This window comes from Amblyomma mixtum, chromosome 6, assembly GCF_055824585.1.
Source record: "Amblyomma mixtum isolate Tamu chromosome 6, ASM5582458v1, whole genome shotgun sequence".
Classification (NCBI taxonomy): Eukaryota; Metazoa; Arthropoda; class Arachnida; order Ixodida; family Ixodidae; genus Amblyomma; species Amblyomma mixtum.
In genome coordinates, this window is record NC_143017.1 from 115,496,601 (window position 1) to 115,522,280 (window position 25,680).

General features: G+C 47.2%; 1 protein-coding gene across 1 annotated transcript in view; it reads left to right on the top strand.

Annotated features, from left to right (window-relative positions):
- The window catches only part of LOC149340135 (methanethiol oxidase-like), a 40,757-nt gene extending 27,897 nt beyond the window's left edge, over positions 1-12,860 (top strand). Inside the window, exons 8-11 of the mRNA XM_089548890.1 lie at positions 495-616; positions 984-1,049; positions 6,695-6,840; positions 12,237-12,860. Coding sequence (XP_089405016.1) covers positions 495-616; positions 984-1,049; positions 6,695-6,840; positions 12,237-12,399 — 497 coding nt within the window. The 3' untranslated portion in view covers positions 12,400-12,860. The remainder of the gene's footprint in view (positions 1-494; positions 617-983; positions 1,050-6,694; positions 6,841-12,236) is intronic.
- Positions 12,861-25,680: the final 12,820 nt, after the last annotated feature.

Here is a 25,680-nt window from a genome sequence, read left to right on the forward strand (position 1 = left end):
CAACAATTGTGCCGCGGGTGGCGGGGATCGCAGTCCAAAAATAGAAATTCGCTCAAATCAAGCGCTTTTTTTGCCTGTGTGTCTTTGTGAGCCGTACTGTGTAGTCGCTAATGCGCAAGAAAGGTGCGCAATTCCTCCTCTTTTTCCGCTTTCCACTTGTACCCGTCCTTCTTTTCTCCTTCTCTTCTTCTTTCTCACGGCGTTCCTTCCCTCCACGGCGTGATTTCACTAGTACACCTAGAATTATTTACAGGGTCCCTGTAATGCCCAAGCATTAAAAGCAAAGAGCCGCATTTAACTGTGGAGAAAACGGCCCAAAGGCGCTTTTCTTCTCGGCATAAGAACTTTGCAGACTTGGCACAAGAACTCGATCGTATTCCGGGTACCCTGTGCAACACTTGATAAATGCTGAGAGGCATTGTTTAAGAACTTTAAGCCACTTCATCCATGTGGAAAACGCGAGTGACGATGTCTTCTTTTCTGCACTTTTGTAGCTGTCATCACGGACATTCTCATATCTCTGGACGACCGGTACCTGTACATTGTCTGCTGGCTTCACGGGGACATCCGACAGTACGACATCTCCGATACCCGGCATCCGAAGCTTGTCGGCCAGGTAGGCGCCGTGATGTATTCGAAAGTGAGCTCTTGCTGTTCCAGAACTTCACTATGTGCGAGAGACTCGGGAATCACGTGGTTGGCACAGTTATATACAGTTTCGACTTTTCGCAACGATATAGCAACAGCCCTCTTCGTTTCTGTGCATAGCCATTGTCCTTTCCCGCCACCTTCAGGTTGAATGACTTCCTTGAGAGCAGTTTTGTTTTCGCTTCAACAGCCTTTCATGCAGTCTCTCTAGAAACGTTTTATTGATAGCGTCTTGCTTTTCGTTTCTCTTAAGGTGTGCATTGAAAAAACTAACTCAAACAGATCAGTAAACATGCTAAAGAGAGATAATTGTCTTATTTTTCTTTGTTTTTCAGGTTTTCACGGGCGGCTCTATCTACAAGGGCGGCCCAGTGAAAGTGCTTGAAGACGAGGAGCTGAAGGCAAGTTTTCAATCTCGAGAATTTTTCTTTGTACAAATAATTTAAACCTTGTTAAAGTAGTTCCTTTTTAATAACGCTGTTATCAACATCGTCCAGTCAACACATCATAGGTTTCAGTATCAATTTTTTACGTATGCTGGGCAAAACATGTGGAGTTTTTGGAGCAGTGGTGCTTCACTGGCATGCTCCGTGTTGCTTGCCGTGCGACTTCTGCAACGCATTTCTGCCGGAATATTTTGTTCGCCTTGTTTTCACGCAAAGCTTGTCCTGGAGTGTTAAGCGCTTGTTTGGTCTTCGGAGTTCTCACATAATTGACGATGCAAGCTATGCTGTGTACGGCCTCGTTCAGTTTTTTTCAAGGAGCGATTTGCAATTCAAGCCGTGCTCGCATCAGTATCTTGGAGTTTTATTCAGCGCTTGGAGCTTGTAACAAAGGTTGCAGCTTCTCTTAATGCATGGAAGCAATACGCAGGTAGCGTATTGACTCGACCCCACCACAGTCTTACAAGGTCAGTGCTGTCAATGTGCAGGGGAGCATGCCGCCGCTCTGTTGCAGAAAATCAATTTGGGGAGGCGTTGTGAGCTTGTCTAATGGAAGTCATTAGTCTAACCGGACACACGAAAGCCAAGAAATGAGCCGCCGCCGCGGTGGTTCAGAGGTTATGGTGCTTGGCTGCTAACCCGAAAGACGCGGGTTCGATCCCGGCCGCGGCGGTTGAATTTCTTTGGAGGAGAAATTCTAGACGCTCGTGTACTGTGCGATGTCAGTGCACGTTAAAGAACCCCAGGTGGTCGAAATTCCCGGAGCCCTCCACTACGGCGTCTCTCATAGCCTTAGTCGCTTTGGGACGTTAAACCCCATAAACAAAACCAAACCAAGAAATGAGCCATAGTGAGAAATTCCATGGTAGCTTTAAAAAAGCAGGTAAGGTTATGTATAGCAAACACAGCGGGTGGGTCCAAAGGATGAACATTGTCCTTGCGACTTCCTTTGATGCGGGAGCTGTGAGTTTTCGTACAGCACCTCATTTTGACGACCGCATTAGTATTGAATAGATGCTTTGTATGTATATGAAAACAGGCGTCGCTGGGGCGACGCAGGGCGGTGTGGGGAGCCAGTTAGTAATGAGAGGGTGTGGGGAAAAAACTTTCTCTGGGTTTTTTTTCCTGACACGTGCAGATCAGCAAAAAAAAACGGTCATTTCGGTAACGTGTACTGCATCAAACGCGAAAAAGTCCGCTTCGTTTAATGTTCTGTTTCAGTTGCGAATTTATTCGTGGTTGAACCAAGACATCACGCTTTATTAAGGCCTAAACGACTGCGCCACAGTACTGGCCTGCTGTATTACCGTGCTCTGCTTCTTGCTTTTCATTCGAACCGAGCCGGAGTCAAGACGCTATTAGAGAGGCTGCGTGGTTCTGGTCTGCATGATAACGCAGTTACTTTTGATGAACATTTAAAGACTATTTTGTGATGAGCTGTTATTCCCTAGCTGCCGCTTATCGATACATAAAAATTCTCTTCCTCGAGAAAGAAAAGAGCTTGTAGTCCTTTCTCTCCTTGAAGCTTTGCGGAACTTGTTTCTTTTGTGTAGCAAAATTCATAGTCGCTAATCGTTAAGGGTTGCGGAGGAAGTGCGATTAAATCCTAATACTCGTCTTCGTTTCAAACCGAGCATACACCACGCAAGTTTTTGTATGTACCTAATTCTTGTAGCCTCTTAGCTTAATTCGTGCGTGCGTGCGTGCGTGCGTGCGTGCGTGCGTGCGTGCGTGCGTGCGTGCGTGCGTGCGTGCGTGCGTGCGTGCGTGCGTGCGTGCGTGCGTGCGTGCGTGCGTGCGTGCGTGCGTGCGTGCGTGCGTGCGTGCGTGCGTGCGTGCGTGCGTGCGTGCGTGCGTGCGTGCGTGCGTGCGTGCGTGCGTGCGTGCGTGCGTGCGTGCGTGCGTGCGTGATTCCAGCAGCAAATGGTTAGTAAGCGAAGTTACCCAAAATACAGAACAGATTTTATCTTTCCGTTTCCGTCACCGCCTTGTCATATTCAATCTGTCAGAGTTGCCCGAAAAACGAGTGCCTTGATGGTGAAACGAATGGAAGCCTACGAGCCAGTATCGGTTTTGATAAAAGAAAGCTTCCCCATTGCGGTGGAATGTCATCATTTATGGGGTATGGTACAGTGCAATATAAGGAACTTCAAGAACTAGAAAAACGTACAAATAGGATACCTGTTGTATGGCCCTGATGTCTGGTGACCACTTCCTGAAAAACCATTCTGTGTTGCTCTGTATGCACATTCCTTGCCTCAATATGGCTGTGTGTGCAGAGAAACGTGCGCAGAATCCACACGCCAGCGAACGGCAATTTTTGGGAACCCAAACCACGAGGTATGGATGGATATGCGTCAACAATAACTGATAAAAAATGCATTGCTGGTGTCAAACTTCGGGCTCATCGGGATATAAATTACAGGCATGATCATGCTCCAAATATTTTTCTAAGGTTTCGATTATCTCAGCAAAACAACTTTTTTCCTTCTTTATTTTCCAGCAACAAAGATTTCCGAAATTTTACACATGCGATAACTGTGTGGTGTGACGCATAACGAAGCTGCGCTTGAGGTTCATTGACATGCAGTGGCTGTACAAAAACATATAGGTGTCTTTGCATGTTAGCTGTACGTAAATGAGGGCGCCGCGCACGCGACTCTGTCTCTAGACCTGATGCTCTGCAGCAAAACCCTTTAGTCATTGCACCACCGCGGTACAGAACTGGTTGCCGTGCTGGTTGCTATCAGGCGGCACTATAGGAACCAGTTTTGGGAACTCGCGTACCGTCTTTTTCACTCTATGGTCAAGCGCCTTGTTGGCTCTGTGCAGCCTGTTTTACTAAGTGGCACTGACTGAGGAGATCCATTTCACAATCTTTTCGGGACGCCTCAATATGTCTTTGAAGTCTGTCTACTTGGCTGATACGTCTGAATGGACATTTCTGCCAGCGAATTCAGTCTGCGGAAAATTGATTCCCTGGACAGCACTTATTATGCGCCGCGTACCACAATTCTCAAGGACTCCCCTATTCACTTACGGGGTTTGGCCTTCAGTAGTGGCTTCAAGACCGTTCTGTGCACACTCCATCGGCTAGGCAATAAAATGTACTGCCCCAAATTCAGTTGCACTAGGATTTATTGACTCTTCACGATTTATTTCTTTGTTCATTAATGGGTGAAGACGGCCCTCACTTCTGAACACCTCAACGCTTGAAATGAGAAGAGTCTCAGGTGCGGAATAGATGCCGCGCAGTTGAACCCGAGACTTTGCCGGTGATGCTGTGAAGGACGACGAACACTACTTCCACTTGGTGAGGCCGACAGGAAAAAGGGGGGAAAAAAAAGCTGAGGTTGGGGAAGGCCGCCAACCAGAAGTGTCTGCGCTCATCTCCTCGTCGGTTTCCTGCGCACGTAGACGCGTCGTCATGAGTTTACGTCCTCGTAGAGGAACCTTTTTTGTACGGTGGAGCAGTGAAGTGCTTTTACCCAGCCTCTTTCGGGTCCATCGCTATTTCGAGGTATTTTCATGAGTATGACAGAGCTATGTGCGGGCTAGATAATTTAAGCTATCTTTCTTCTTGCCGAAGAGGCATTTCTCTGCACCGCTTCAGCGCAATTGCCTTGTCAGTAACAGGACCGCGTTAGCATTTAATCAGAGCAAAAAAGCCATTTGCTCGTTGCAGTGTCCTTCAGATGGCGTTGAATTGCCTGGTCTCTTAGATGGCCTCAAGCTGTGTGCTGGGCAAGTACTAGTTTTGCTCTTTTGTACTTGCGCCCCACCGCGGTGGCTCAGTGGTTACGGGGCTCGGCTGCTGACCCGCAAGACGCGGGTTCGATCCCGGCCGTGGCGGCTGAATTTCGATGAAGGCGAAATTCTAGAGGCCCGTGTACTGTGCGATATCAGTGCACGTTAAAGAACCTCCGGTGGTCGAAATTTCCGGAGCCCTTCACTACGGCGTCCCTTATAGCCTCAGTTGCTTTGGGATGTTTAACCCCAATAAACCTAAACCTAATCTTTTGTACATGCAGGCACTGAAACGTGCGTTAGCATTACTCGAGCGTGAGGGATGCTTTTTTATTCAGAACTGTCTTTCTGCCGCCTGTTACGCACAAAGAATTCTCATGTGACACCTACCATCCTGCTGAGCACTCTTTCCGCCGTCACAGTGCATCCGAAAAATGTCCCAGAATAGTGCCACAAATGGTGACGTCTTGTGTCCTAAACCTGCTCATCCACCCTTCAGTAAACTGCGAGAAACTTTTAACTTGCTCTTTGTTAGTGGACAGGAAGCATATAGCGAAAACCGACACCATTTGTGCGACAGTCGACATATGCGAAGACAGGAGAGCCCAGTTTCTCCACGAAGATGTTCTTTCCCAGAGCCAAGCGTCCTCCCCACCCCGTTATGTTAGAGTATGCGAGTAGGCCTCCCCTCTCCACGTCATGTTCTAGGCATAATATAGGGGTAGAGATTGCCGTAAGCGCCACACGAACACAAGAGCCGATGCCCGTCCCGTTTTGTTCCGCACTTCACTCCATTTCAAGTTCTCGGCACAGCTCTTTATGGCTTTATTTACTGCTCACGCGAACTGCACCATCTCTGCTGGATTTCTCTCAGGAATACGCTCCTTTCGTGCTTTGCTTGAGTCAACTATGGGTGCTTAGTCGAGCACTAACTTTAAGGTGTACGCGGTACGGGCTCATTGTAGCTACGCCGGGCGTGGCGAGCAGAGCATTCTCGAATATTCATATATTCCAGTAACTGCTAGAGTTCTGGACAAATAGGCTTCGTTAGGCTTCAGTGACCCCTGGAAAGGCGCAAAATGGTAGTTTTGGGAATAATTTATAATATAAATAACAAACGATGCCCCTTATTCAAGCAATATCTCATCTGAATATTTATAAGGATTCTGTGAATCCTTAGAAATGTAGAATAAAGTTTAGCGAAGACTTATTGTTCGCACCTCAATCTTCTTGTTCTGTTCAAAGTTCGCAGTACTGTGGAACTTAGAAAAATTCGGAAAGGTTTGTATGCGTTCGCCAACCGACAGAAAATTAATTTCCTGGCCTTCCCGCGGGCGCCTTCTACCGCTACCCGAGCATGGTGTCTGCCCACCCACCTCCAGACAAGTTCTACCGGGTTCCGTGGGCGTCGCATCCCTGCCAGGAGGGCGGACGATGCGTACCGCGAACCTGCGGTACAGGTTAGCTGTGTAGGTTAAATTAGTTGAGGTCAGCAGGTAAAGTAGTTTACGCATTAGTTCAGATATTCGGTACTTCCTCTAGAGAAACTTTCAGCGTTAGCGGCGACTAATTATATACTATTCCAATTCGTTTAGCGCTGGGCCTTTTTTATTTGGAGTGTTTCCTGCTTAAGCCTGCAGTTTGCGATTGACTAGGTGGTAGTTTGCTATTCAGTGTTCTACGCAGACCAGGTTGAGCGGAATAAGTGCATCGCTAGCACCTTTGAAAACTCAGGCATCAGCCGGCTTTTCGTTTCTTTTTTTAAGGAGTGTTTCTTTGTTTGGAAGGGCTCAGCGATGCGTGGCTGTGTCTTCAGACACGGGTGCAAGCTACGTGTGCTTGTCATCGGTGCGCAGGAGCAACCCGAGCGGTGCGTGATCAAGGGCAAACCCGTTCGAGGAGCAGCCCAGATGCTCCAGCTGAGCCTGGACGGCAAGCGGCTGTATGCCACCACGTCGCTGTACAGCGCCTGGGACAAGCAGTTCTACCCGGAGCTCTACGAGTAAGCCTCACTTTGCTTGCGGTTTCACTCCGTTTTCGACGAACGGAACCGATAAAGTATATGAATGGCGACACGATTTCAAGCCGGTTGAAAAGCTGTCGGCTTCAGAAGATCCTCTGTGCAGACTGTCCGGCTTACCGAAGTCGTTGTTGTGTGCTTAAGGCATATTTGAGGGCCCCCGTATTTAAGCAGGAAACGGTGGCTGCACCAGTTCGTTTTCTAGAACACTTACTCTCTCGGTTTAATTTTAACGGCAAAGCGTTCAAGGCCCCGTTACCAGGAAAATCCGGCGCCGGCGTTGTCATCACGAGCATGACTTTGGCAGGTGGTACCCAGGGAGCAACCTAGGAGGCAGGTGGGCCGCCTGTGTCATGTGATCTTGCGGCGTCATCACAACCTACCCATCGGATAGTGAGCAAACTGCCCACCATGGCATGTGTCAGATAAATTAACTGTTGGCCACTCGCGAATAGCAACCTGGGCCGCACAAGGCCCACCGCCGGGAGGACCTGCCATGGAAGAGCAGCGGCGCATTGCTTAACAGCTGCACCACTGCGCCAGGAGGGGTATGAGGACTCCCAGGGATATGTGAATGTAAAGACCTTCTGCATATATGATAATTAACCCACTAAGCTATCGGGTCATACTCTTAATTGCCTGTATAAGCCTGTATACCTTAATTGCCTGTATACGGACACCTGCATAAATATCTCATCTACCTCAGAATTTCTTTGTGTTGCAGAGCTTGTTTCTGCCACACGTCCGAAATTAGCTCAACGAGCCGGGCATATAAACTGCTTCCAGTGATACCAAAATTAAAACATCACCGGCTTCGGAAGTAGTACCGCGACTATTTGCACATGCGTGCAGTTCATCGGCGAATTATATTTCGTTCACAAAACAGAATCGGGTTAATCTTTCAAAAGTTTTTTCAAAAGGGTACCCCCAGTTTTAATAGCGAAGATGAAAGCATCCTCACAGAAGACGCGATGCTTTCGATTTTAGTTCTGGAAAAGCAAGGCAAGCAAAACAGCTTCCGCAACATTTGAAGAACTCACCGGAGGCCTCCACGATAGCCAGCTAGAGCTACGGAGAACCACGGTTTAATTTCTAGGCTTTCCATTTCCGATCGTACGTGGGAAGGTTCATAATACGGCTCAAAGCAGGAGGGTGCGTCTCGTGTGGCCTCCGCGTAAAGCAGTTCCGACGAATCGTATTTATAGCGTAAGAGAAACGATCTACACATGTTTTCCGGAACGCGCGACGAGTCCGCGTAAGCTGTTTATTCCGCAGAGGTTATTTTTCCGGGTCAAAAAAAAGCAACGCTCTTTTCTCGACATTCGTGTATCTCAAGCCTATTTGGCTCTTCGCACGCTGAATCGAATGTGACGTAGCAGCCCTCGCCCCCGCAGTATGATCCTTTCCGAACTGCTGTGTCTACTGAACTTGCGGAATGTCAAAGGTTTCTTCCAGGAGGAAAGTTTCTTTTCATATATAAAAGGGCTGAACTCGGCATCTGAGTTTGGGCTGCTGCGTTGCCCATCTGCCTACGCCGTCCGGCTGGCTCTTTTAAGCCGCGATCTGTGCTTTTTCCGGGCTCCTGTTACAGGCTCCCTTCGGCTGCTCTACAGTGCCGCCTCGGGCAACCAGAGCCCGCCGTAGAGGGGGCTTTTTCCGGGCGGACGAGCCTGTTCCCGATGTGGCCGCACTGCGTATAGCACTCCGTCGCGTCTCTTTCGAATAGCAGACGCATTAGCCGCATTCACCGCTGCTCAGATTTCCCTTTGTCGTCGCGCTACCGTGTAGAGCTGCCTGCCGCACAAAAGAGGCTTCGACTCAAATCTCTCAGCGTTATTGGTTTATGCTGCGGGTTCAGTCCTTTCATTGAGGGCTAATCCTGGCTGCTCCGGCCGCACTGAGGGCCGCCGCCTTCTTCGTCGCCCACGTTCGAACTAGACTCCTTTCAGAGCTACACGCCTGCTGATATCACTGACAGTGTAGGGAAACCCCATAAGCCGGAAGTCGTTGTGTTCTTTATAGTTGCTAGTGTAAGGATCTGGATCTTCGGCAGGGCGAGAAACTTTTCCACGTCATTCACAACTGGCGGGAGTTAAGCTTGCCGGAGTCACGGTAGAAGATTGAGTCGGCGGGATCAGCGTTTAGTTTAGTGGGACACAGGACGACTCGTATTGAATTAGCATGAATCGGAAGTTAATGATGCCAGATTTACAAAGACTGAGTGAGACTTTAAGTGTACTGAGTAAGGGAAAAACTTTGCGAAGGGGTTCTCCCCGGTGACCGTGAGGGAGGTCAGCTGCGGGCTACAACAGCTCTTCCCGATAGCCAAGGACGCCCTGGTTATAATGCGTACTGGCGCGTGCTAGCCGCAGTCTTCTTTTTAACAGTTGCACGTACAGCACTACAATCGCAATTTACAGGCCCCTTTAGTTTCTTGCGAATTATTTCAAAGCTGAGCTGGAATGATCGATGCCGGTAAATAAGTGTGAATGTACCTCCCGCAAAATATTTCCAAGCGGACGTGCTTTTTGTTCCTTGGGCAAACTAATCGAAAATAGGCATGAAAATGGGTGGTACTAAAATGCTCCTGTATCCTGAAACTACTTAGTAGAGAATAGGCGCCGCTAGTTAGACCTAACATCAGTTTTTATCAGGCCTTTGCGTCTTTGTCGTGTGCAGTTCCGCCGCAGTGCTGAAAAAACTTTTCATAAAGAAAGGTGGCAGTGATAACTCCCTCACATACTTTCAGCAAGTGCGTAAGAAATTCTTATGTCTCTTCCACACTGATTCGGCATTTTTTGTCTATTATAGTCTATAGTCTTTTAAGCAATGGGTACATAGAATCACACGGCATTCTACTGTCGGACAAGGCGTAGATGCGACGAATGTTTTTTTTTTTTTTGCGCTGCATTGTGTTAACTCGTCCTGTTGACGTCTTCTGAGAAAGATCGTATTTTTCACCCACTCTGACTACTCATTTTTATTTGCGCTTGAATGAACAGTGCTAGACGTTTCAGTTTTATTTCAACCTTTCAGTGTTTTGCATATTTCTCTATCTTTCCACCCCTTCCAGCGCGCAAGAATATTTTCTATTTGTCCCCAGTCTTGTTCCCGCTGTACTCTGCTTCAATGCTTGCACATTTTCGTTAGCGGCTTTCGGCCGCTATCAGCTTCTCGCGTAAAAACATTCGAGAACGTGGCGCGGGCGATGCACGCTCTGTGAACACGAGCCTCGCCAAAGCTCTCCCCAGGGCTCACAGACAATTTATACGGGAGGCGCTGATATCCGAGGTGGCAAGCGCACTTGCTTTACACGTGCCTTCAGGTCATTCGATTTATTGCGAAGAATCCGCAAGGTGTGCGCGCGCATCGATATGAAGCGGCAGCATGGTCGGCCAGTCTGATTTGGATGAAGGTCGCCGCAGCCAGGAGTAATTTACTGCTCAAACCCAAAAAAGAGCTCGAACTCGTCGGCAGTCCGGAGACCTCGCCCGCGGGTTACATCTGGAATAAATGCCGTACAGGGCCTGTTTTTATTCCGGTATTGGATACTTCCGGTGCCTGGGTTACTTACGGAAGCGTTTTTCTCGGGGGCTTATCGATCACTTTGATAAATGCACCTGGGTAGTGTTGCGATAAGTGCAGGTTTTTTCTTAGTTACGATGCGTTAGGTAACCGTACTAGCACTCCTCCTTCGCGCAGTGCTTGGCTCGCCTCAAACAAACTGCAAAACTAGCAGGCCCTCGTGCGGCAAGCCTGCTACCAGTTTAGTAGCTAAAACAATCTGAGCAATATAGTATATTATCTTTTCTCTTAACCACATTTCCCCATTGTCAAGATTTATAAAACCAACCAGTGTTTTATCAAATGAAATTTAAGCATCTTTAGTTTAATTCTAATTTAGGCCTTGTTTTTATTTTAGCCCTCGTAATTATCTGTTTCGTAGTCTTTCCTCCTCTTCCTATACTTCCTCCTCCCCCTCCCTTCGTCTTCCCTCATCTCGATGCTTTACATTTTAAGCAATTAAGAGTCGCAAGTCCTACTGTTTTCAGCGGCTAACACTCTCCTGGTCCTGTGGAGGGCTTTCTCTGAGGATTAAATGAAGCGAACGTCAATTTCAGTATAATTCCGTTAACCGAAAGGTCGGCGTGGTTATTTAAAGCTGCTCAGTTCGTAATTCATCTGGTCTGTGCGCCATACGGGAGAACCCGCATCTGTTCCTCTTAGACTCACTTCTGCTTATCAATGTGTTATTAAATGTGAAATTTTATTCAAATTTTGCGTGTTAGGATATTGAACTAGCTTACTAAGACTGCTAAATGTCCTTTCATCATCCATGAGAGAGACGCGGTCGTGTGTCCACTACTGTCAAAGCGATTCCCAACCTGCCTTGCCGAGATTTCCCATCGTTCCTAAGCCATACGATCTTTTTCGGTTCACGGTCTAAAATTCGGCACTTTGACGAAACAAGAATTCTTTGGAACATATGAAAGTTTCATGAGTGTAGTAGCGAGAGATTGTCCCGGGTCTCTGTCCCTCTGGTGATGACACGGGGTAAGTGTAACCGCATCTTAAAGCTTTCGGCCACATTAATTGTTGTCGTCATCAACGCTGTCCATCGATTCCTCTTCGAACGTCTTTCTTTATCACTGCTCTTCGTTTTGCTCATACGTTCAGTCCAGCGCGCCGTAGCAGGGCGCTGTCTGGATCATACATAGAGTGAACAGATAAGTGCTGTTCCATAAACATTTGTACGCTCCTTTTTTTCTGACTGGTCTGAGTGCTTTGTCTTTGTTCGTCGTCTTGTTAACTGCTTCTATGCTGACGAGTCTTAAAGTGAAATGCTAGTGCCAAGAGCCAGGAAAGATGCCACCAGACACCATATACTACTTTGGAAAGATGAAACGAGCGTCATTGAGCACGATAAGAGGCAAAAGAATGGATCCTATGGCACGGTTAGTTTCATCTGATAGTGGTTATCGCAACACATTAGCGAAGGAACTGTATTACCTGCTGAGCACTACCTTCATTCTTGCGTTCTTAATTGTAGTCTCATCTGGGTTTCTTAATTCTGCGGTAGCAGGTATTAGTGACCCTTGAGGCAAGTGCCTAAATGGGAGTTCTAAAACGGTTTGCAGGTATGTAGCATAATTACTTCGAAAAATTGACAGACAAAAAAAAAATTGTTCGCATGAACAGGCTAGAATAACACGAACACGCGCACGCGTCACTGGTGACAGTACCCGACATTGTGAAACAAGAAGGTAAGTTGTTACGAGAAGGTGAAGGCGGAGCGCAACCACCACACACCAACGAAGCGCAGACACTACGCAGAAATCCGTAGTGTTCATGCGATTCTTCTCGTTCTCCGTACGCAGGAAGGGAGCCATGATGCTCCGCGTGAACGTGGACAACCACAAGGGCGGCCTGTGCATCGACCGAGAGTTCCTGGTCGATTTTGGCGAAGAGCCCGAGGGGCCCGTACTGGCGCACGAGATGCGCTTTCCCGGCGGCGATTCCACTTCGGACATCTGGCTCTGAAGTGGACGCCGCCCGAGTTCGAGCGATGCAGTTGCGCCGGAGTGCCATCCAGCACTGTGCCTCTTCCCGGCTTCGATCAGACCAATTTGTTCAGCCGGGCATGCGTAGTCGAGTTGACACAGAGCCATACAGAAGCGACCATTGATATACATAAACATGACGGTATTATTGAACGAAAGTCCTCGTGAGCTGTACGTCAGTCAGCTCTGTTTAAGTTTGATTTGCACTTTGGAAATGAAGTGGTAACTAACTGACATAAAAATTAGTTTGTAGAAGTGTCTGTGTGTTGACAGCGTGGCTTGGGCTGTATAGTATAATCGAAGTGCTATAATTGTGTACCCTGTGCGCAGTCGCAAAAGGTGCGAGTTTGTCACAGTTTAGTTTTCATGTTTCAGGCAGAATACAATGTGTACGCTACACTGGACCTTTATAACTGAATAAATTGTTTTGCTTTGTTATCACCCTTTGGTATGTATGGGTATCCTTGCGTGCGCACCCTGAACTTTGAGCGACACCGGAGAGGACAGTGTTGGTAAAAAAAAAAAACTGATCAAGATAATTCTTGATTCTTGGCAAGATAATTCCTAACCAGTGGATAGTCCTTTTTGTTTAAAGTTCCTCCTCGAATTCAAACGAAACTTCTGAGGCTGTGATCCGAACTCTTGACCCCGCACGTGCCCAACAACATACCACGACAGTTTCCGAGACGCGGCTTGATGTGGACTAGAGCTGATCTCGAAAACTTGTGAGCTCCCAAGTCTGACCAGTTTCACCTGTGGTCGCAGCTTTCTTCGGCGCGATCGAAGAGTCCTCTTGACTGTTTGACGCCACATGAGGCTGGTGCAATACGAGCTATTCATTGATGATAAAACAGGCCTTTTGTCTGCGTATATACTCAACGATTCCTTGAAGATGAGCTCAAATAGGAGTGTCAAAAGTTTCTTTCCTTCATTAAATGGAACTTTGAAGCAGAAGTGTTAAATGCGCCAACGTTAAGAGCTCACTGAACGTCCCTGGTAGACAAGTTTTCGGTGCGAGCCACATGCAGGAAGAAAGGGAAGAGCGGAGCGGAGACACGTTCTTTTGATTGTATTCGCTTTGTACTTTTCGCGCGTTGGGGATTCAAATACAGTGATCGCTTTCTGCCAGGCCCTTGTTCTCTTCAACGGCAGCGCCTACGAAGGAGGTGGCGAGAGCGGAAGACATACGGGCTCCCGAGAAGAGTACGAGAATAAACTAGGAGGGTGTTAGAGTCCGTATCTCTGGTCCCGACTGCTATGTAAACACACGCTGTCCATTAAGGAGACTTGGTGGCAGGCTTAGGCTATCGCGACGCCTTTCGTGCGTGAGTTCGCAAGACCTGACAGACGAGAAACGTAACGTTTCATTCTTTTCCTTTTCTGCCGGTCGATGGCGCCTTTGCCTAATCGGCGTGGATATATTCTGCAAGCTGTGAAGGGAAACCGCCGTCTGCTCAGCGTTTTTTGCCTGGTTTTCATTAAGAGGGCACCGAATTAAACATCCCATATTATAGAACAAAGGAGGTCGACCAAAAGAGGTGGCAAACTCTGTATATCTGAGGATTCTGTCCTTCAGAAGAAAGTCTCGATCAACTCGCACATTTTTGGATAAGAGAACGGCGGGAAGGTTGCTCGTCTCTGCGGGCGTCCGTAAGCCACCGACGTAAAAAAAAAGAAAAGCGGAAGCATATTGTTTTTACCTCCTTCTTTAATCATTTTTACTCATCTGATGATAACTCTTTGCCTGACTGTGAATGTGAAAAGTATGGGCCGCTTTTGTTGGTTGTTGTGGACGGATGCGTTCTGCTGAACGTTGCTTGAATTGCATCCTGAATAAGAATTTTTCCACTTATCGAGAATTTCCACACTCTACAATGATCTACTGGGCACTTAATAAAGCATTAGACCAGACATTCGCAGGCTTTACATTCATTGCATGGGTTTGTAAAGGACCCATGGTGGTTGCAGCTTTCACTTATAAAATAACGAGAGCATGTACAGTCTTTGTCAAAAGTAACCAGGCTGCATGTTTTTTCTTCTCAGTCATATCTTGAAACTATTATGCTAGCCCTCAAGCTCTAAATCTCTGTATGGTGAGAAGAATCCCTGTTCTCACCTTCAAAGAACTTTTTGGTCTTCTGGGAAGCCGCGATGGCTCTGTTATACGAATGAGAAGCAAAACATGGAGCCTGGTTACTTTTGACAAAGACTGTATGTTCTCATTGAGTTTCACGAATGTCTGAAATCTAATAAGAGCACTCTAGCAAAGCTACTTTTGATAATCTTACAGAATACTGACCTTGTAGGGCACTGGTATGAGGTTTATTTAGTTCATCTTGTGAGACATGAGCGGAGAAATCGCTTCCGGTACATTGTCCACTTTTTCGGACCACCACCTTCCCACCGTACTGCACATCATGTGGAGTAACCCCATAGTCTACTATTATAAGCGGGCTTGCCCATCTCCCACCCTCTTCCTCGCAAGGCCTCCCCCTCCACCCCTGCCTTTGATCCTTTTCTAAGGAGACAGCTCTTTCCGACACTAACTATTGAGACCGGCAGCCGCAGATCACAAGTGTACAGCAAGAAGGCGCGGCCAGAGTGGTCCTCGACTAAGGATTCCTCCTAAGAAGACAGCCAGACTTTCCAATATTTCAGTGAAGCTTACTCAATCTATCTCCCTTTGCATTTTCGCTATATCCTTGAGTTATTCAGCATAGCCGTGATAGCGAGACAATGCCGAGCCATCATTCTTAATTCCTTGCGCACAGCATGACGTCATACCTTTGCGAAACTGCATCACGCGAGCTGAAGAACGGCCTGCACAGACGGGGCAGCATAGGAACGTGGAGAGCCGCGAAATTAGGACGAACGGCTTTCGGAAAGTTTCGTAATGGCGCAAGAATTAAAAGAAAAAAAAAAACATATTCCTCATTCTGAAATACTCCCTTGTTTTTCTCTTTTCTCCTCTATATTCTTTTTACTCCTGCTTCCGCAATGATGAAGAGCGCTAGAAAAGTAACTCTCATTCGATTCTGAATCAGCATCCCACAGCAGAATCGACCCTAGTAACAAGGAAACTGCAGTCTCTATGTAGAGGTTGGTTGGTTAAGTCAAAGTGCGGGCTGTGGACTGAAATTCTCAATCACTTCGCAGATCGTGAGCGCGCGCAAACAGCGTTTGCAAATGTAGTAATGTCGATCGCGTGAATGCATCACACACATCTTTCCCGTCTTGGAAGACACCGTATCCCCGTCTTTTTTTAATCCGAAACAATTTCAGTATGACCGACAGTTTTAAAAACCACTGCAATATTTTTTGGCCCTGAGGTCTTTATGACAAGTTTCCAAGGAAGACGAGCCTTTCTTTTTTTTTTGGTGTAGTTAAATACGCCAAACGCAACCAAGACGAAGTGCTTGATTAGTTGGTTTGGTTTACTGGGGTTTAACGTCCCAAAGCAACTCAGGCTATGAGAGACGCTGTAGTGAATGGCTCCAGAAATTTCGACCACCTGGGGTTCTTTAACGTGCACTGACATCACACAGCACACGGGCCTCTAGATTTTCGCCTTCATCGAAATTCGGCCGCCGCGGCCGGGATCGAACCCGCGTCTTTCGGGTCAGGAGCCGAGCGCCATATACACTGAGCCACCGCGGCGGGGCAGCTTGGTTAGTTGCTTCCACGTGTTTGATTCTGCGATAGCGAACTTGACACAGAGCTGAAGGCCCCATAAGAAAAGAAGACGGCACAATAGCACAGACCAGCAAGTGCGATAAAGTCAACTGCTAAACAGCGATTTTGTGCCGCTTTCTTTCTTCTGTATATCTTCTAAGGGAGCTACTGAATCAACGCAGCCCTCTGTCTCTCATCCGTCCCCGAAGTATCACAGGGCTACCGATAATTCTTAGATGAGATTTAGGATTACAGTCACTGGTAAACTCTTGCAAGAACATGACTTTTCCTAACTTCTATTTGCCTATTGATCTTTTTTTACCATATAAGCCACATAATTGAGCAATGACGTCTTTAAGTACACGATCAGCAGCAGCAATTCCGTATTCCTGTGCTCTTTACCGCTACAATTCCTTCGAACCCCAAAGAAGGGAGCAAATACTGACCTATCCATTGCATATGCCGTCTAATAGCGATCATGTGGCCAACTTCCTTTCAGTAACGTGCTTCAGTACTGTTTATGCAGCTTCGAATATAGAGCTGAGTGATGTTCTAAGCCGTAAGCGAAAATACCCGTACTTACCTGCACATTCCTATTTCTGGCCCCGTTTTCCTGCACCAGTTAGAAAAAACGAGCAGTTTTGAAAACAAAAACAAGACAATTTTGGTCCTCAAAATTTACAGAAAACCCCCGAAGGTTATGAAGAACAAAGACCGCAAAAAGAGACGGTACAGAGGCAGACAACACAGGAGAATTACTGAGAGAACACCGTTGCTTATATGAACCTGAATGAATGGCTTACATGAATATATGAAAATTTCCAGGAAACTGTAAAGTTCACCGTATAGTACATCACTGACATAGTTGTTGCTAGTGGGTATGTCATAAAGTCTTGCTGTTATGAGCTATAGGTTGACATCAAGTGATTTCTTTTTTTTTTCATTCTGAAGGCCATATCTTGCGCTCAGTCCAGCAGCAAGTACTTTCTGCATGGATTTCAATGCGCCAAATTCTTTTGAGTTGATCGAAACCATCGTAAGAACTGCCGTAAGTTTCAGAACAGCTGTGGCCTGGGAAGTTGGTGCCACTTCAGCGTAAGGAGTGAGCACACGCAATAACAGCATATCCGTTCCGTGCACCGAGCTGTGATAAAAATACTGGAATGCTGTCTCTCATTATTAGCAGTAAATACACAACACCTCAGGTGGCGTCTGGTATGTTTGCCAGTGCTAATGGTGCATCAAAGCGAACTGGAGAACAGTCGGCAGTATTCAACACTTTGCCATTCGTTTTATTTCAGGAAGAAAAGACTAAACCTCGAAGATCTGGTGAGATTGTTTCGAGGGTTTGGGTTTACCGGGGTTTAAAGTCCCAAAGCAACTCAGGCTATGAGGGACGCCGTAGTGAAGGGCTCCGGAAATTTCGACCACCTGGGGTTCTTTAGCGTGCACTGACATCGCGCAGTACACGGGCCTCTGGAATTTCGCCTTCATCGAAATTCAGCCGCCGCGGCCGCGATCGAACCCGCGTCTTTTGGGTCAGCAGCCGAGCGCCGTAACCACTGAGCCACCGCGGTGGGGCAGATTGTTTCGAGTGGAACAAGCTATTCCTCCATGAGCCCTGCACAATGCAAACTGTGAAGTAGACGGTGGAAAAAAAAAAAAAACGACACACAGGCTCAAAAATTGGGCCAGACATGTCAACATCTTGCTTTGTAGCCAATTCTGATCGAAACATGGAAAGCTAGCTCGCCCGAACTTGCACACTGCAGAGTAGTCACGACCGGATAAAATCAAAACCTCGTCTTCAGTAAAACTGCCTGACCTGAGTGCAGACACTGCCGTGCAGAATGTCAAGCCCTCACTAAGAGTCGGAAAGAATTTCTTACTTTCTATTTCTTTGTCGTGGGTTGCCAGGCGAAGTTATCTTACTCTGCTCCGTCGCTCGAATGAGTACAGACGCCAATCTGCCTACATCCGTGTAAGTGGACCGGCGCACAGTTATATCCAGCAGCATGCCCCGCTCTTTACCGTCGTGCGTGTGCTAGCTATGCTCCTGTGCCCGGACCTTGGAACGCAATAAAACGACTCCAACGACGCGCGCCAAATGATAGACGCAGAAGGCTGCGGTGCCGCGCTCGAGCCATTGAACATTCTCCTGATAAGGAGCGTAATGGTGCTGCCCCCTCCCCCTCCCTACTTTCTCTTTCTCTCTCTCTCTCTCTCTCTCTCAGCCGGTCCTCTTTTCTTGCCACTCGCTTTCTGTTCATTGATCTGGGTCGAGAAATTCCTCAGGGACGATCTCCTTCGACTCTTGGTGTTCCTCCGTTCCTGAAAGGCCTTTATGTTTTCGTTCTCGCCTTGGAAATTTTCCTTGGCCCTATGCCGGCTAATGCTTCCAGCGCACCAGAGCTCTTTGCGATTTGCTTCCTTTGTCTCCCTTGGCGTTTGTTTGTTTGGTTTTGTACCGATATCTGTTCTTTGTCAGGAAGTAATGCCCTGTTATTTTTATTTCCTGACCTTGCTTCACCGATTCTTCGTTGAAAAATTCCAGGTGACCCCTTTAAGCAGCGAAGATGTCGGAGAAACGGCTGTGCAGTTAGTCCTTTCGGTGGTCATCTTCATTAGAGTCACTCACCGTGCTCATTAATGCCCGTGACATTAATGTCATTAACGTCACGACCACGATTTTCCGTGAGCAAAGGAAAGAAAATATTTGACAAGTTTTAGGAAGGCTCAGGAAGGCGGAAAAATATTTACTTTTCTTTTAGCACTGCCTTCACGAAGATGGGATCTGACATTCTGGCTCGTTCTTAATGTTCTCCTAATGAGCAAACAGGAACTCGTGAGAAATTCAACACTAATGGGCTTAAGCATTAGCCTAACAGAATATTTTCACTTCGCATTTCACATGTGTTATCTCCTTGCGAAGGCCTAAGAGCTCTCACTTCAGTCATTAACATGAAAACTGTGATTGTGATAAGACAATAGGAATTCCACTGTACTTTCTCAGCAAAGTGGCCACTGCTTAAATCGAAATAGCTCTACATCACACTCCGGTCGTTCATCATCACACTCCGGACGACTCTTAAAGCAACGTTGCTAGGCTGCGATTCTTGCTTTCAGGACAAAGTAATGTGAATGTTGCCATTTGCTGCTAGTAGGTTTGTAAACTATGCGCAAAAGTCGGAGAACATACATTGATTCGCTGATTAAGATAACGCGATATCAGATAAAGTATCCACACAGTTGGAGTCTTATTTTATGGCTGAAGTCTCCATTGGAAATATTGTACTCATATTTTATGGCTTAACTCATGCGATTGCAAAAGCGCATGACAATTAGATCTTCATGTTTTCTAAAGTCTTCTTTACCTTTAAAGCGTGCTGCAAACGCAAACTACGAACGCACTCTCCTATAGCCGCATCGTTTTCTACTTCGTACTGCATGGTGCTAAAAAGAAAGTCTGGCACCTACCCTAGTCAACCACGCTCACACTTTCCAAACTAAGGCATAGTTCGAATCCCTAGGCGGTCTTGTTTGTATATGGTTCCTTTCTTTCTTTCCATGTGCGTGTTCGGTGCTCTCTGTAACCTCAACCCAAAAAACGACCCCGGCGATCCCTCAAGTTCTACATGAAAAAAAAAATGACTCTCTCTTAGCCGGGGCGTCGTATTCATTGGAAACTCAGTAGAAAGTCACGTATTAGGTACTAACCAGAAACAAGGTGGCCAGTTTGTTTTAGACACACAGAAATAACTCAGAAAAAAATTCGTTCAAAATTCACGAGGCACTGTGGTGACTTTATTGTGACAGAGCAATAAACAGCCATTCACCAGACAGGAGCAGCAGGAAACTTTTACTCAAATTATTTTACCTGGGCGCTATGATCTGAGTTCTTAGTTCAGGACCCCATCAATTGTTGCAGCCCGCTGAGCCATCGGGACTAGTTCCTGTTGCCGGATCGCGTCTGAGCTGGACAGCTCACTCCAATGCACAAAAAATTTGCGTACGTGCGTCGTGTACCTAAAACAGCAAGAGTGCATTTTAGTGTCTACGATCTTAAAAAATAGTGTGACAGAGTAGAAAGGAAAGGCGGGGAGGTTAACCGGCCATATGCCCTGTTCACCGCCCTGCCCTGTATATAGGAAAAGTGAAAAAGGGTGCGAAAAAAAAAATTCGCTGCGGCTTAGCTTGGTTAAGCCCGGTAATTGCGAAAGCAATATCCGTACCTACGCCATGGTACAGCTGGTAGTGTAGCTGGTGGTGGTGCTTGTGGTGATGCATCGGTTATACAATCCAATCCAATCCATTCCAATCCAATCCAATCCAATCCAATAATTCAATTCAATGCAATCCACTCCAATCCACTAATATCCAATCCAATCCAATGTAATCTAATCTAATTAAATCCAATCCAATCCAATCCGGTTCAATCCAATCTAATCTAATCCAATCAAATCAAATCTAATGCAATCAAGGTCAAATGAAGGTCAATGGGGGTCACCGCCGCGGCACGGCAAAGGCGCGCAATAAAAAAAGGAAGAAGAGAAGTGGAATTCGTCATTTAAATGAAATGCGATTGAGGGGAAGGATGTTTTGTAACAGATGAGAACCAGGAATATCCAGAGTGAGTCTAGAGGCGGGTCAGCCTGATGCTCTTAAATATCTAAACAGGCTTTTGACATGGCAATTCGAGCTGTTAAGAACTGAGGCCACGATCCCAGAGTCTTGGCCTTTCTTACGGAATGGAAGTCTAAATGGCTCAGCTGCCTCACAATGCGCCCGCTCGTCGTCAAAGCAGAGCAATGGAACAGTAATCGAAGCGCCCCCTTTCACCCTTGCGCACCTGCTCTGAAGCATAACAGAGCATGCGGCTCGTCATAAACTTTTCTGAGGAAACGAATGGAGTTACCCAGACGAGTACGATGGATGGCTGATTGGTACGAGGGTCTTTAAGCATCAAAACTGCGCAAAAGACTGTACATAGAAACGAATAACATAGGACGAGTGTATACGCTTGGTTGTAAAAGAAAACTGGTGTTGGTGTTGTTAGTGTGCGCTTGCCCCCTGTGCTTTTTTTCTGCGTCCTGTCCATGGCACACTTTTTATGTTTAAAGAATAAAGTTAAGTAAATAATACATCAAAATGAAATAAACAGTGAAACAATGTCGTGAAAACGGGAAAATATTTTTCGTTCCAATAATTTTTTGTTTAATAACATACCTGTTTTTAATTAAGAAGCACACTGGCACAAAATTTTTGACGTGAACACGGAGTTCCTTTTTTTTTAGGCTTAGAGTAAAACATCCTTTAATTACGATGCCAGTAGGCAAACTGCTGTGATCATTAAAAAAAAATCCGGGCAGAAAGCAGCGCAAGAAGCACGAGCTCAAAAGCAGTAGAAGCCTCTTTACCTCTGGAGCGACTAACAAGCTTTGAAGACATGCTGAACTGTGCGGCTGTGTTATCGTTATAATCACGCTGTTCAGTAGGTCTAGTCAGCGCCACCTATCTTACCTTTCCGTTCTACTGAGTTCCTAAATATGCCTTACAGTGAATGACACGAACCAAATTGAGAGCTGCCTGGCTCCTTCGCTGTCTCCAACTGCGGTGTCAGCAACCTACCTGCATTTTTATTCCAACCCAATGAACCAGCGGCTACATGTGAATGAAGTCAGAGTCTATAAGTACGCTCTGCCTTAACTTATGCTCCGACAGATATAAATGTGTTTAAAGGCCCACCATCGCTTCGAACGAATAGTAGTCGTGATCACACAGGCCTTTCAACGAAGGAACGCATAAGGCGATGACCTTGCTTGCGATTTGACAACAAGGAATTGCGAGCGGCAGGCGCCGGCGAAGTCCCCTGCGCAATGATCGGCTTTCCCACTTCCACGTGTATAGCACTAGCATAACTCGATCGGACTGTGCGCCGTCGTCGAGCGCAGGCGAAAGATCTCCTTCTCGATGCGCACAGGGGAGACAGCGCGGACGTGCCTGGAATGCTCCCTAGTCTGACGGGCCCAAGCAGTGACGAACGGTTGTCGCGGACGGCACGCTTCTTCTCCCGCGGAGGGCTGCCAGAGGAAGACGTCTGGCCTTGGGAGAACGGTGGGGAGCCAGGGAAGCGCTGTGCTGTCGATGCAAGAACGTGATCTGAATAACGAGCTACGAGTGCCCTGTCCTTTGTTCTCGGGCTCTAGCCGTCATAGGCGTGTCCCTTCCTGTGTTGCTCGGCCGCTACTTTCGTCGCTTCCGTCTTGTCGCTCTTTCGGGTAAAAAAAAAAAAATAGCGACGTAAGCAACTCGGGAATCGTGCCTCGGCGAAAACCTATCGATGTCATGAGGGCCATTAAGTGAGAACGAATAAAGGGACTTTGTGATAAATGCGAAGACAGATGGCTCGTGATGGAAATGGCGGCGCCTCGTGAAAGTGCTGCCGCCGGGCGCTTTGCGATAGGGTGTTTATTAAGGTCTAGCGGGCTTCGGCATTTGCCTCTGTTTTTTTTTTTTTAATAAAGGGCTTCTCTTTCTCTGCGCTTTGGTGCAAGCTCGGAAAACACGAAATAAATAAAAATTAATAATGGTATCTTACTTTTCTGATCCCTTTACTTAGGCACCCTGCGGCCTGTAAATTCCTGGGGGAATGTGCTGATGGGTGGCCCCGAACGAACACCCATTGAAAGCTTCAAAGGAAATAAACTCACCGCAAGATGATTACGGTACTCGGTAATGCGTTTTTGCGTCGCCGCTGTTGCGCGTGATATCTGCAATTAAATGAAGAAGTTTTGTTTGTTATACTTTATGCATATTTCATGCTCACCGGAGTACTAAAGAAGCTTTCGCAGCTGCATACTGGCGGCGCCGGTGCTGTGGCACTGCACGGGTAGTGCGGTTACGATTACGACTGCGAAATGTCGCAGTCGTGATGCGAGTATCCTGATGATGACGATGATGATGTGAGTTCCGCGGCCCAGTCCAGGTGTCCATTTTTTGCATGGCTTAGACCACACGTTTCCTCAGAACTGCTCATAACTCCTATACAGATGCGCACAGAGCGTCCAGGCGGCGTTTCGAACCGTGTGGAGGCATCTTACGACCGCACGCCATGTGTTTCGAGCACAGTGACGGTAGGAACACTCTGCAAGAAAAAAAATACAAATAATAATTAATCAACCGTACATAAACCAGCACGAACAGCTGTCTCTGAATCTCGCGTTAAACAGAGTTAACCGTCCTGTGAGTTTCTTGCGCTTGCATTTCTTGCTTAATCCTTTCTTGCGCGGACAAGTAGCCGAGCATAAAATTAAAAAAAAAAATAATTTCTATATCTTAGAGGATCTTGGAAAAGGAAGGAGTTTCAAAGCATTCATAGGCAAAGCCATCGTACTCGGCTGGCGTCACAAGTGAATTGAATGAATACACCTCGAATTGTCCTGTTGAACGTTTCTTGTCATGGTGAAGAGAGGCGCTTGCTACAACTCTCTTTAGCCTGAGGCCCTGTTTTACGTGCGCGTACTGAAGTGGGTAGTAGGAGTAAAAGTTATACCACTTCAGACATGTTAGTTGAGTGGGTGTTTCGCGAAACTACCATGTCTGAAGTATTGAACCAACTAGCCCGACAACACGTTTTACTTAGTTACACCACTTGTTCCGTCAGCAGAGCTCTGCACTACTGGGAGTCATAATCAACCTCCCATCGCTCGCTTGTGTCCTATCACTCTTGATTCCTTCAATGTACATGCCAAGACTAAATCAATACCGCATAATTTCCTTTTGTTAGTTCACGCTTTGCATAGAGTCAGCAACTGTTCGTTTTAAGCATGAAATGCTTTTAGCTCCCGTTGTCGGCAGTGTGGTGACGTCACGCCGAGACCGAGAGCCATCATCCGGGCACTGAATTCCAGTCATCCGGGCTCTGAAACGAGAACATCCGGGCACCGTACGAGACAACGAGATTTAACGAGACTCTCTAAGCCCTCCTACGCGACCGGCATGCAAGCGCCGGTTGGTCTCCAAACGAGACAAAAAATAACTGCTGCCAGTGCCTTCTCAATGTTTATCAAGATATCAGTGGAGCTGGGGGTTTGATAATGCACGGAATTATAATTTCCGATTTCAGAATAACGCGTGCAGAAAGCACATAAGTGCCACGTTACACTTCGTTCTCATACGTGATCTCTTAGGGGCTTCGCGCATCGAAGCAAAGCCGCGCAGGCGCACAGGGGCCCGGGGGAGAAGCGCTGCGTTCAAAGGGCAAGGCATCGCGCCGAACGGGTGGTGGCGTTCCTCCCTTCCTTTACGGTGCGGTTCGGGTGTCCACCGAGATGGCAGAGAATTACTGCGCCATTTCCTTTCCTCAAAAAACCTTGCGTTCAAATGGCAACGCATCGCGCTGAACGGGTGGTGGCGTTCCTCCCTTCCTGTACGGTGCGGTTGCGGTGTCCACCGAGATGACATTAGGCCCGTAAACATTTCATGCTTACTCTACTCTCGTTTACGGGAGAGGCAGAGATTTTTTTTTTCTTCAGTTTCAACTTGTTGGGCTATAAGCCCCGTTTAGCTATTCAATGTCAGACATGATGCGATCTTGGAGAACCTTCATGAACTCGGGGTGGGAGCCCGCACCTTCAACTATATCCGCGACTTTCTCTCAGGTAGAAAGGCGCATTTTCAAGTAGGAGGTCTCCACTCGCGTGACTTCCCCCTCGACAACAAGGGCACTCCGCAGGGATCGGTCCTGTCACCCTTTCTCTTCAACGTTGCAATGTTGAAACTTCCACACCACTTAGCGCAGATCCCGCAACTCCACCACAGCCTCTACGCTGACGATATCACCTTGTGGACCGCCGAGGGCAGTGATGCCGAAATCGAAGAGAGACTCCAGCGTGCCATCGATATTGTGGGGAGCTATGTAGACCCCAGGGGGCTGCGGTGCTCTCCAGCCAAATCTGAATTTCTCATATACCGCAAAATCAGATCCCTTGCGCAACCCCCACCGGCCATCGAACTCAGTATTCGTGGAGTCCCCATTCCTCGGGTACCCAAAATTAAAATCTTGGGCCTAATTCTGCAAGAACACGGCTTCAATGGTGACGTAATTCAGAAGCTTCAGGGAACCTCGCAGCAAATTATGCGACTCATTCGCCGCATTAGTAACCGCCACTCGGGCTTGAAGGAAAGCAATACTCTCCGTTTAGTACAAGCCTTTGTGATCAGCCGCATCGCTTACGTATGCCCTTACCTACATCTCAAGTCAGCTGAAAAAGAGAAAGTGGAAGCCATAATCAGAAAATGTTTCAAACAGGCAGTTGGGCTACCCATGCACACAGCGACTGAGAAAGTCTTAGGTCTCGGTCTTCATAACACCCTAAGTGAGATTATTGAAGCGGTAACCGTCTCGCAGTACGAACGACTAACGGCCACCCCAACTGGCAGACACATTCTGTCCACACTCGGCATAACATACGAACGACAAGGCGGACCAACAACTGACGTTCCCAAACATATACGCCAGCTTCTGGTCATTCCTCCACTACCTCGGAACATGCACCTCGATTTCCACGCTGAACGTCGTGCAGAGAGA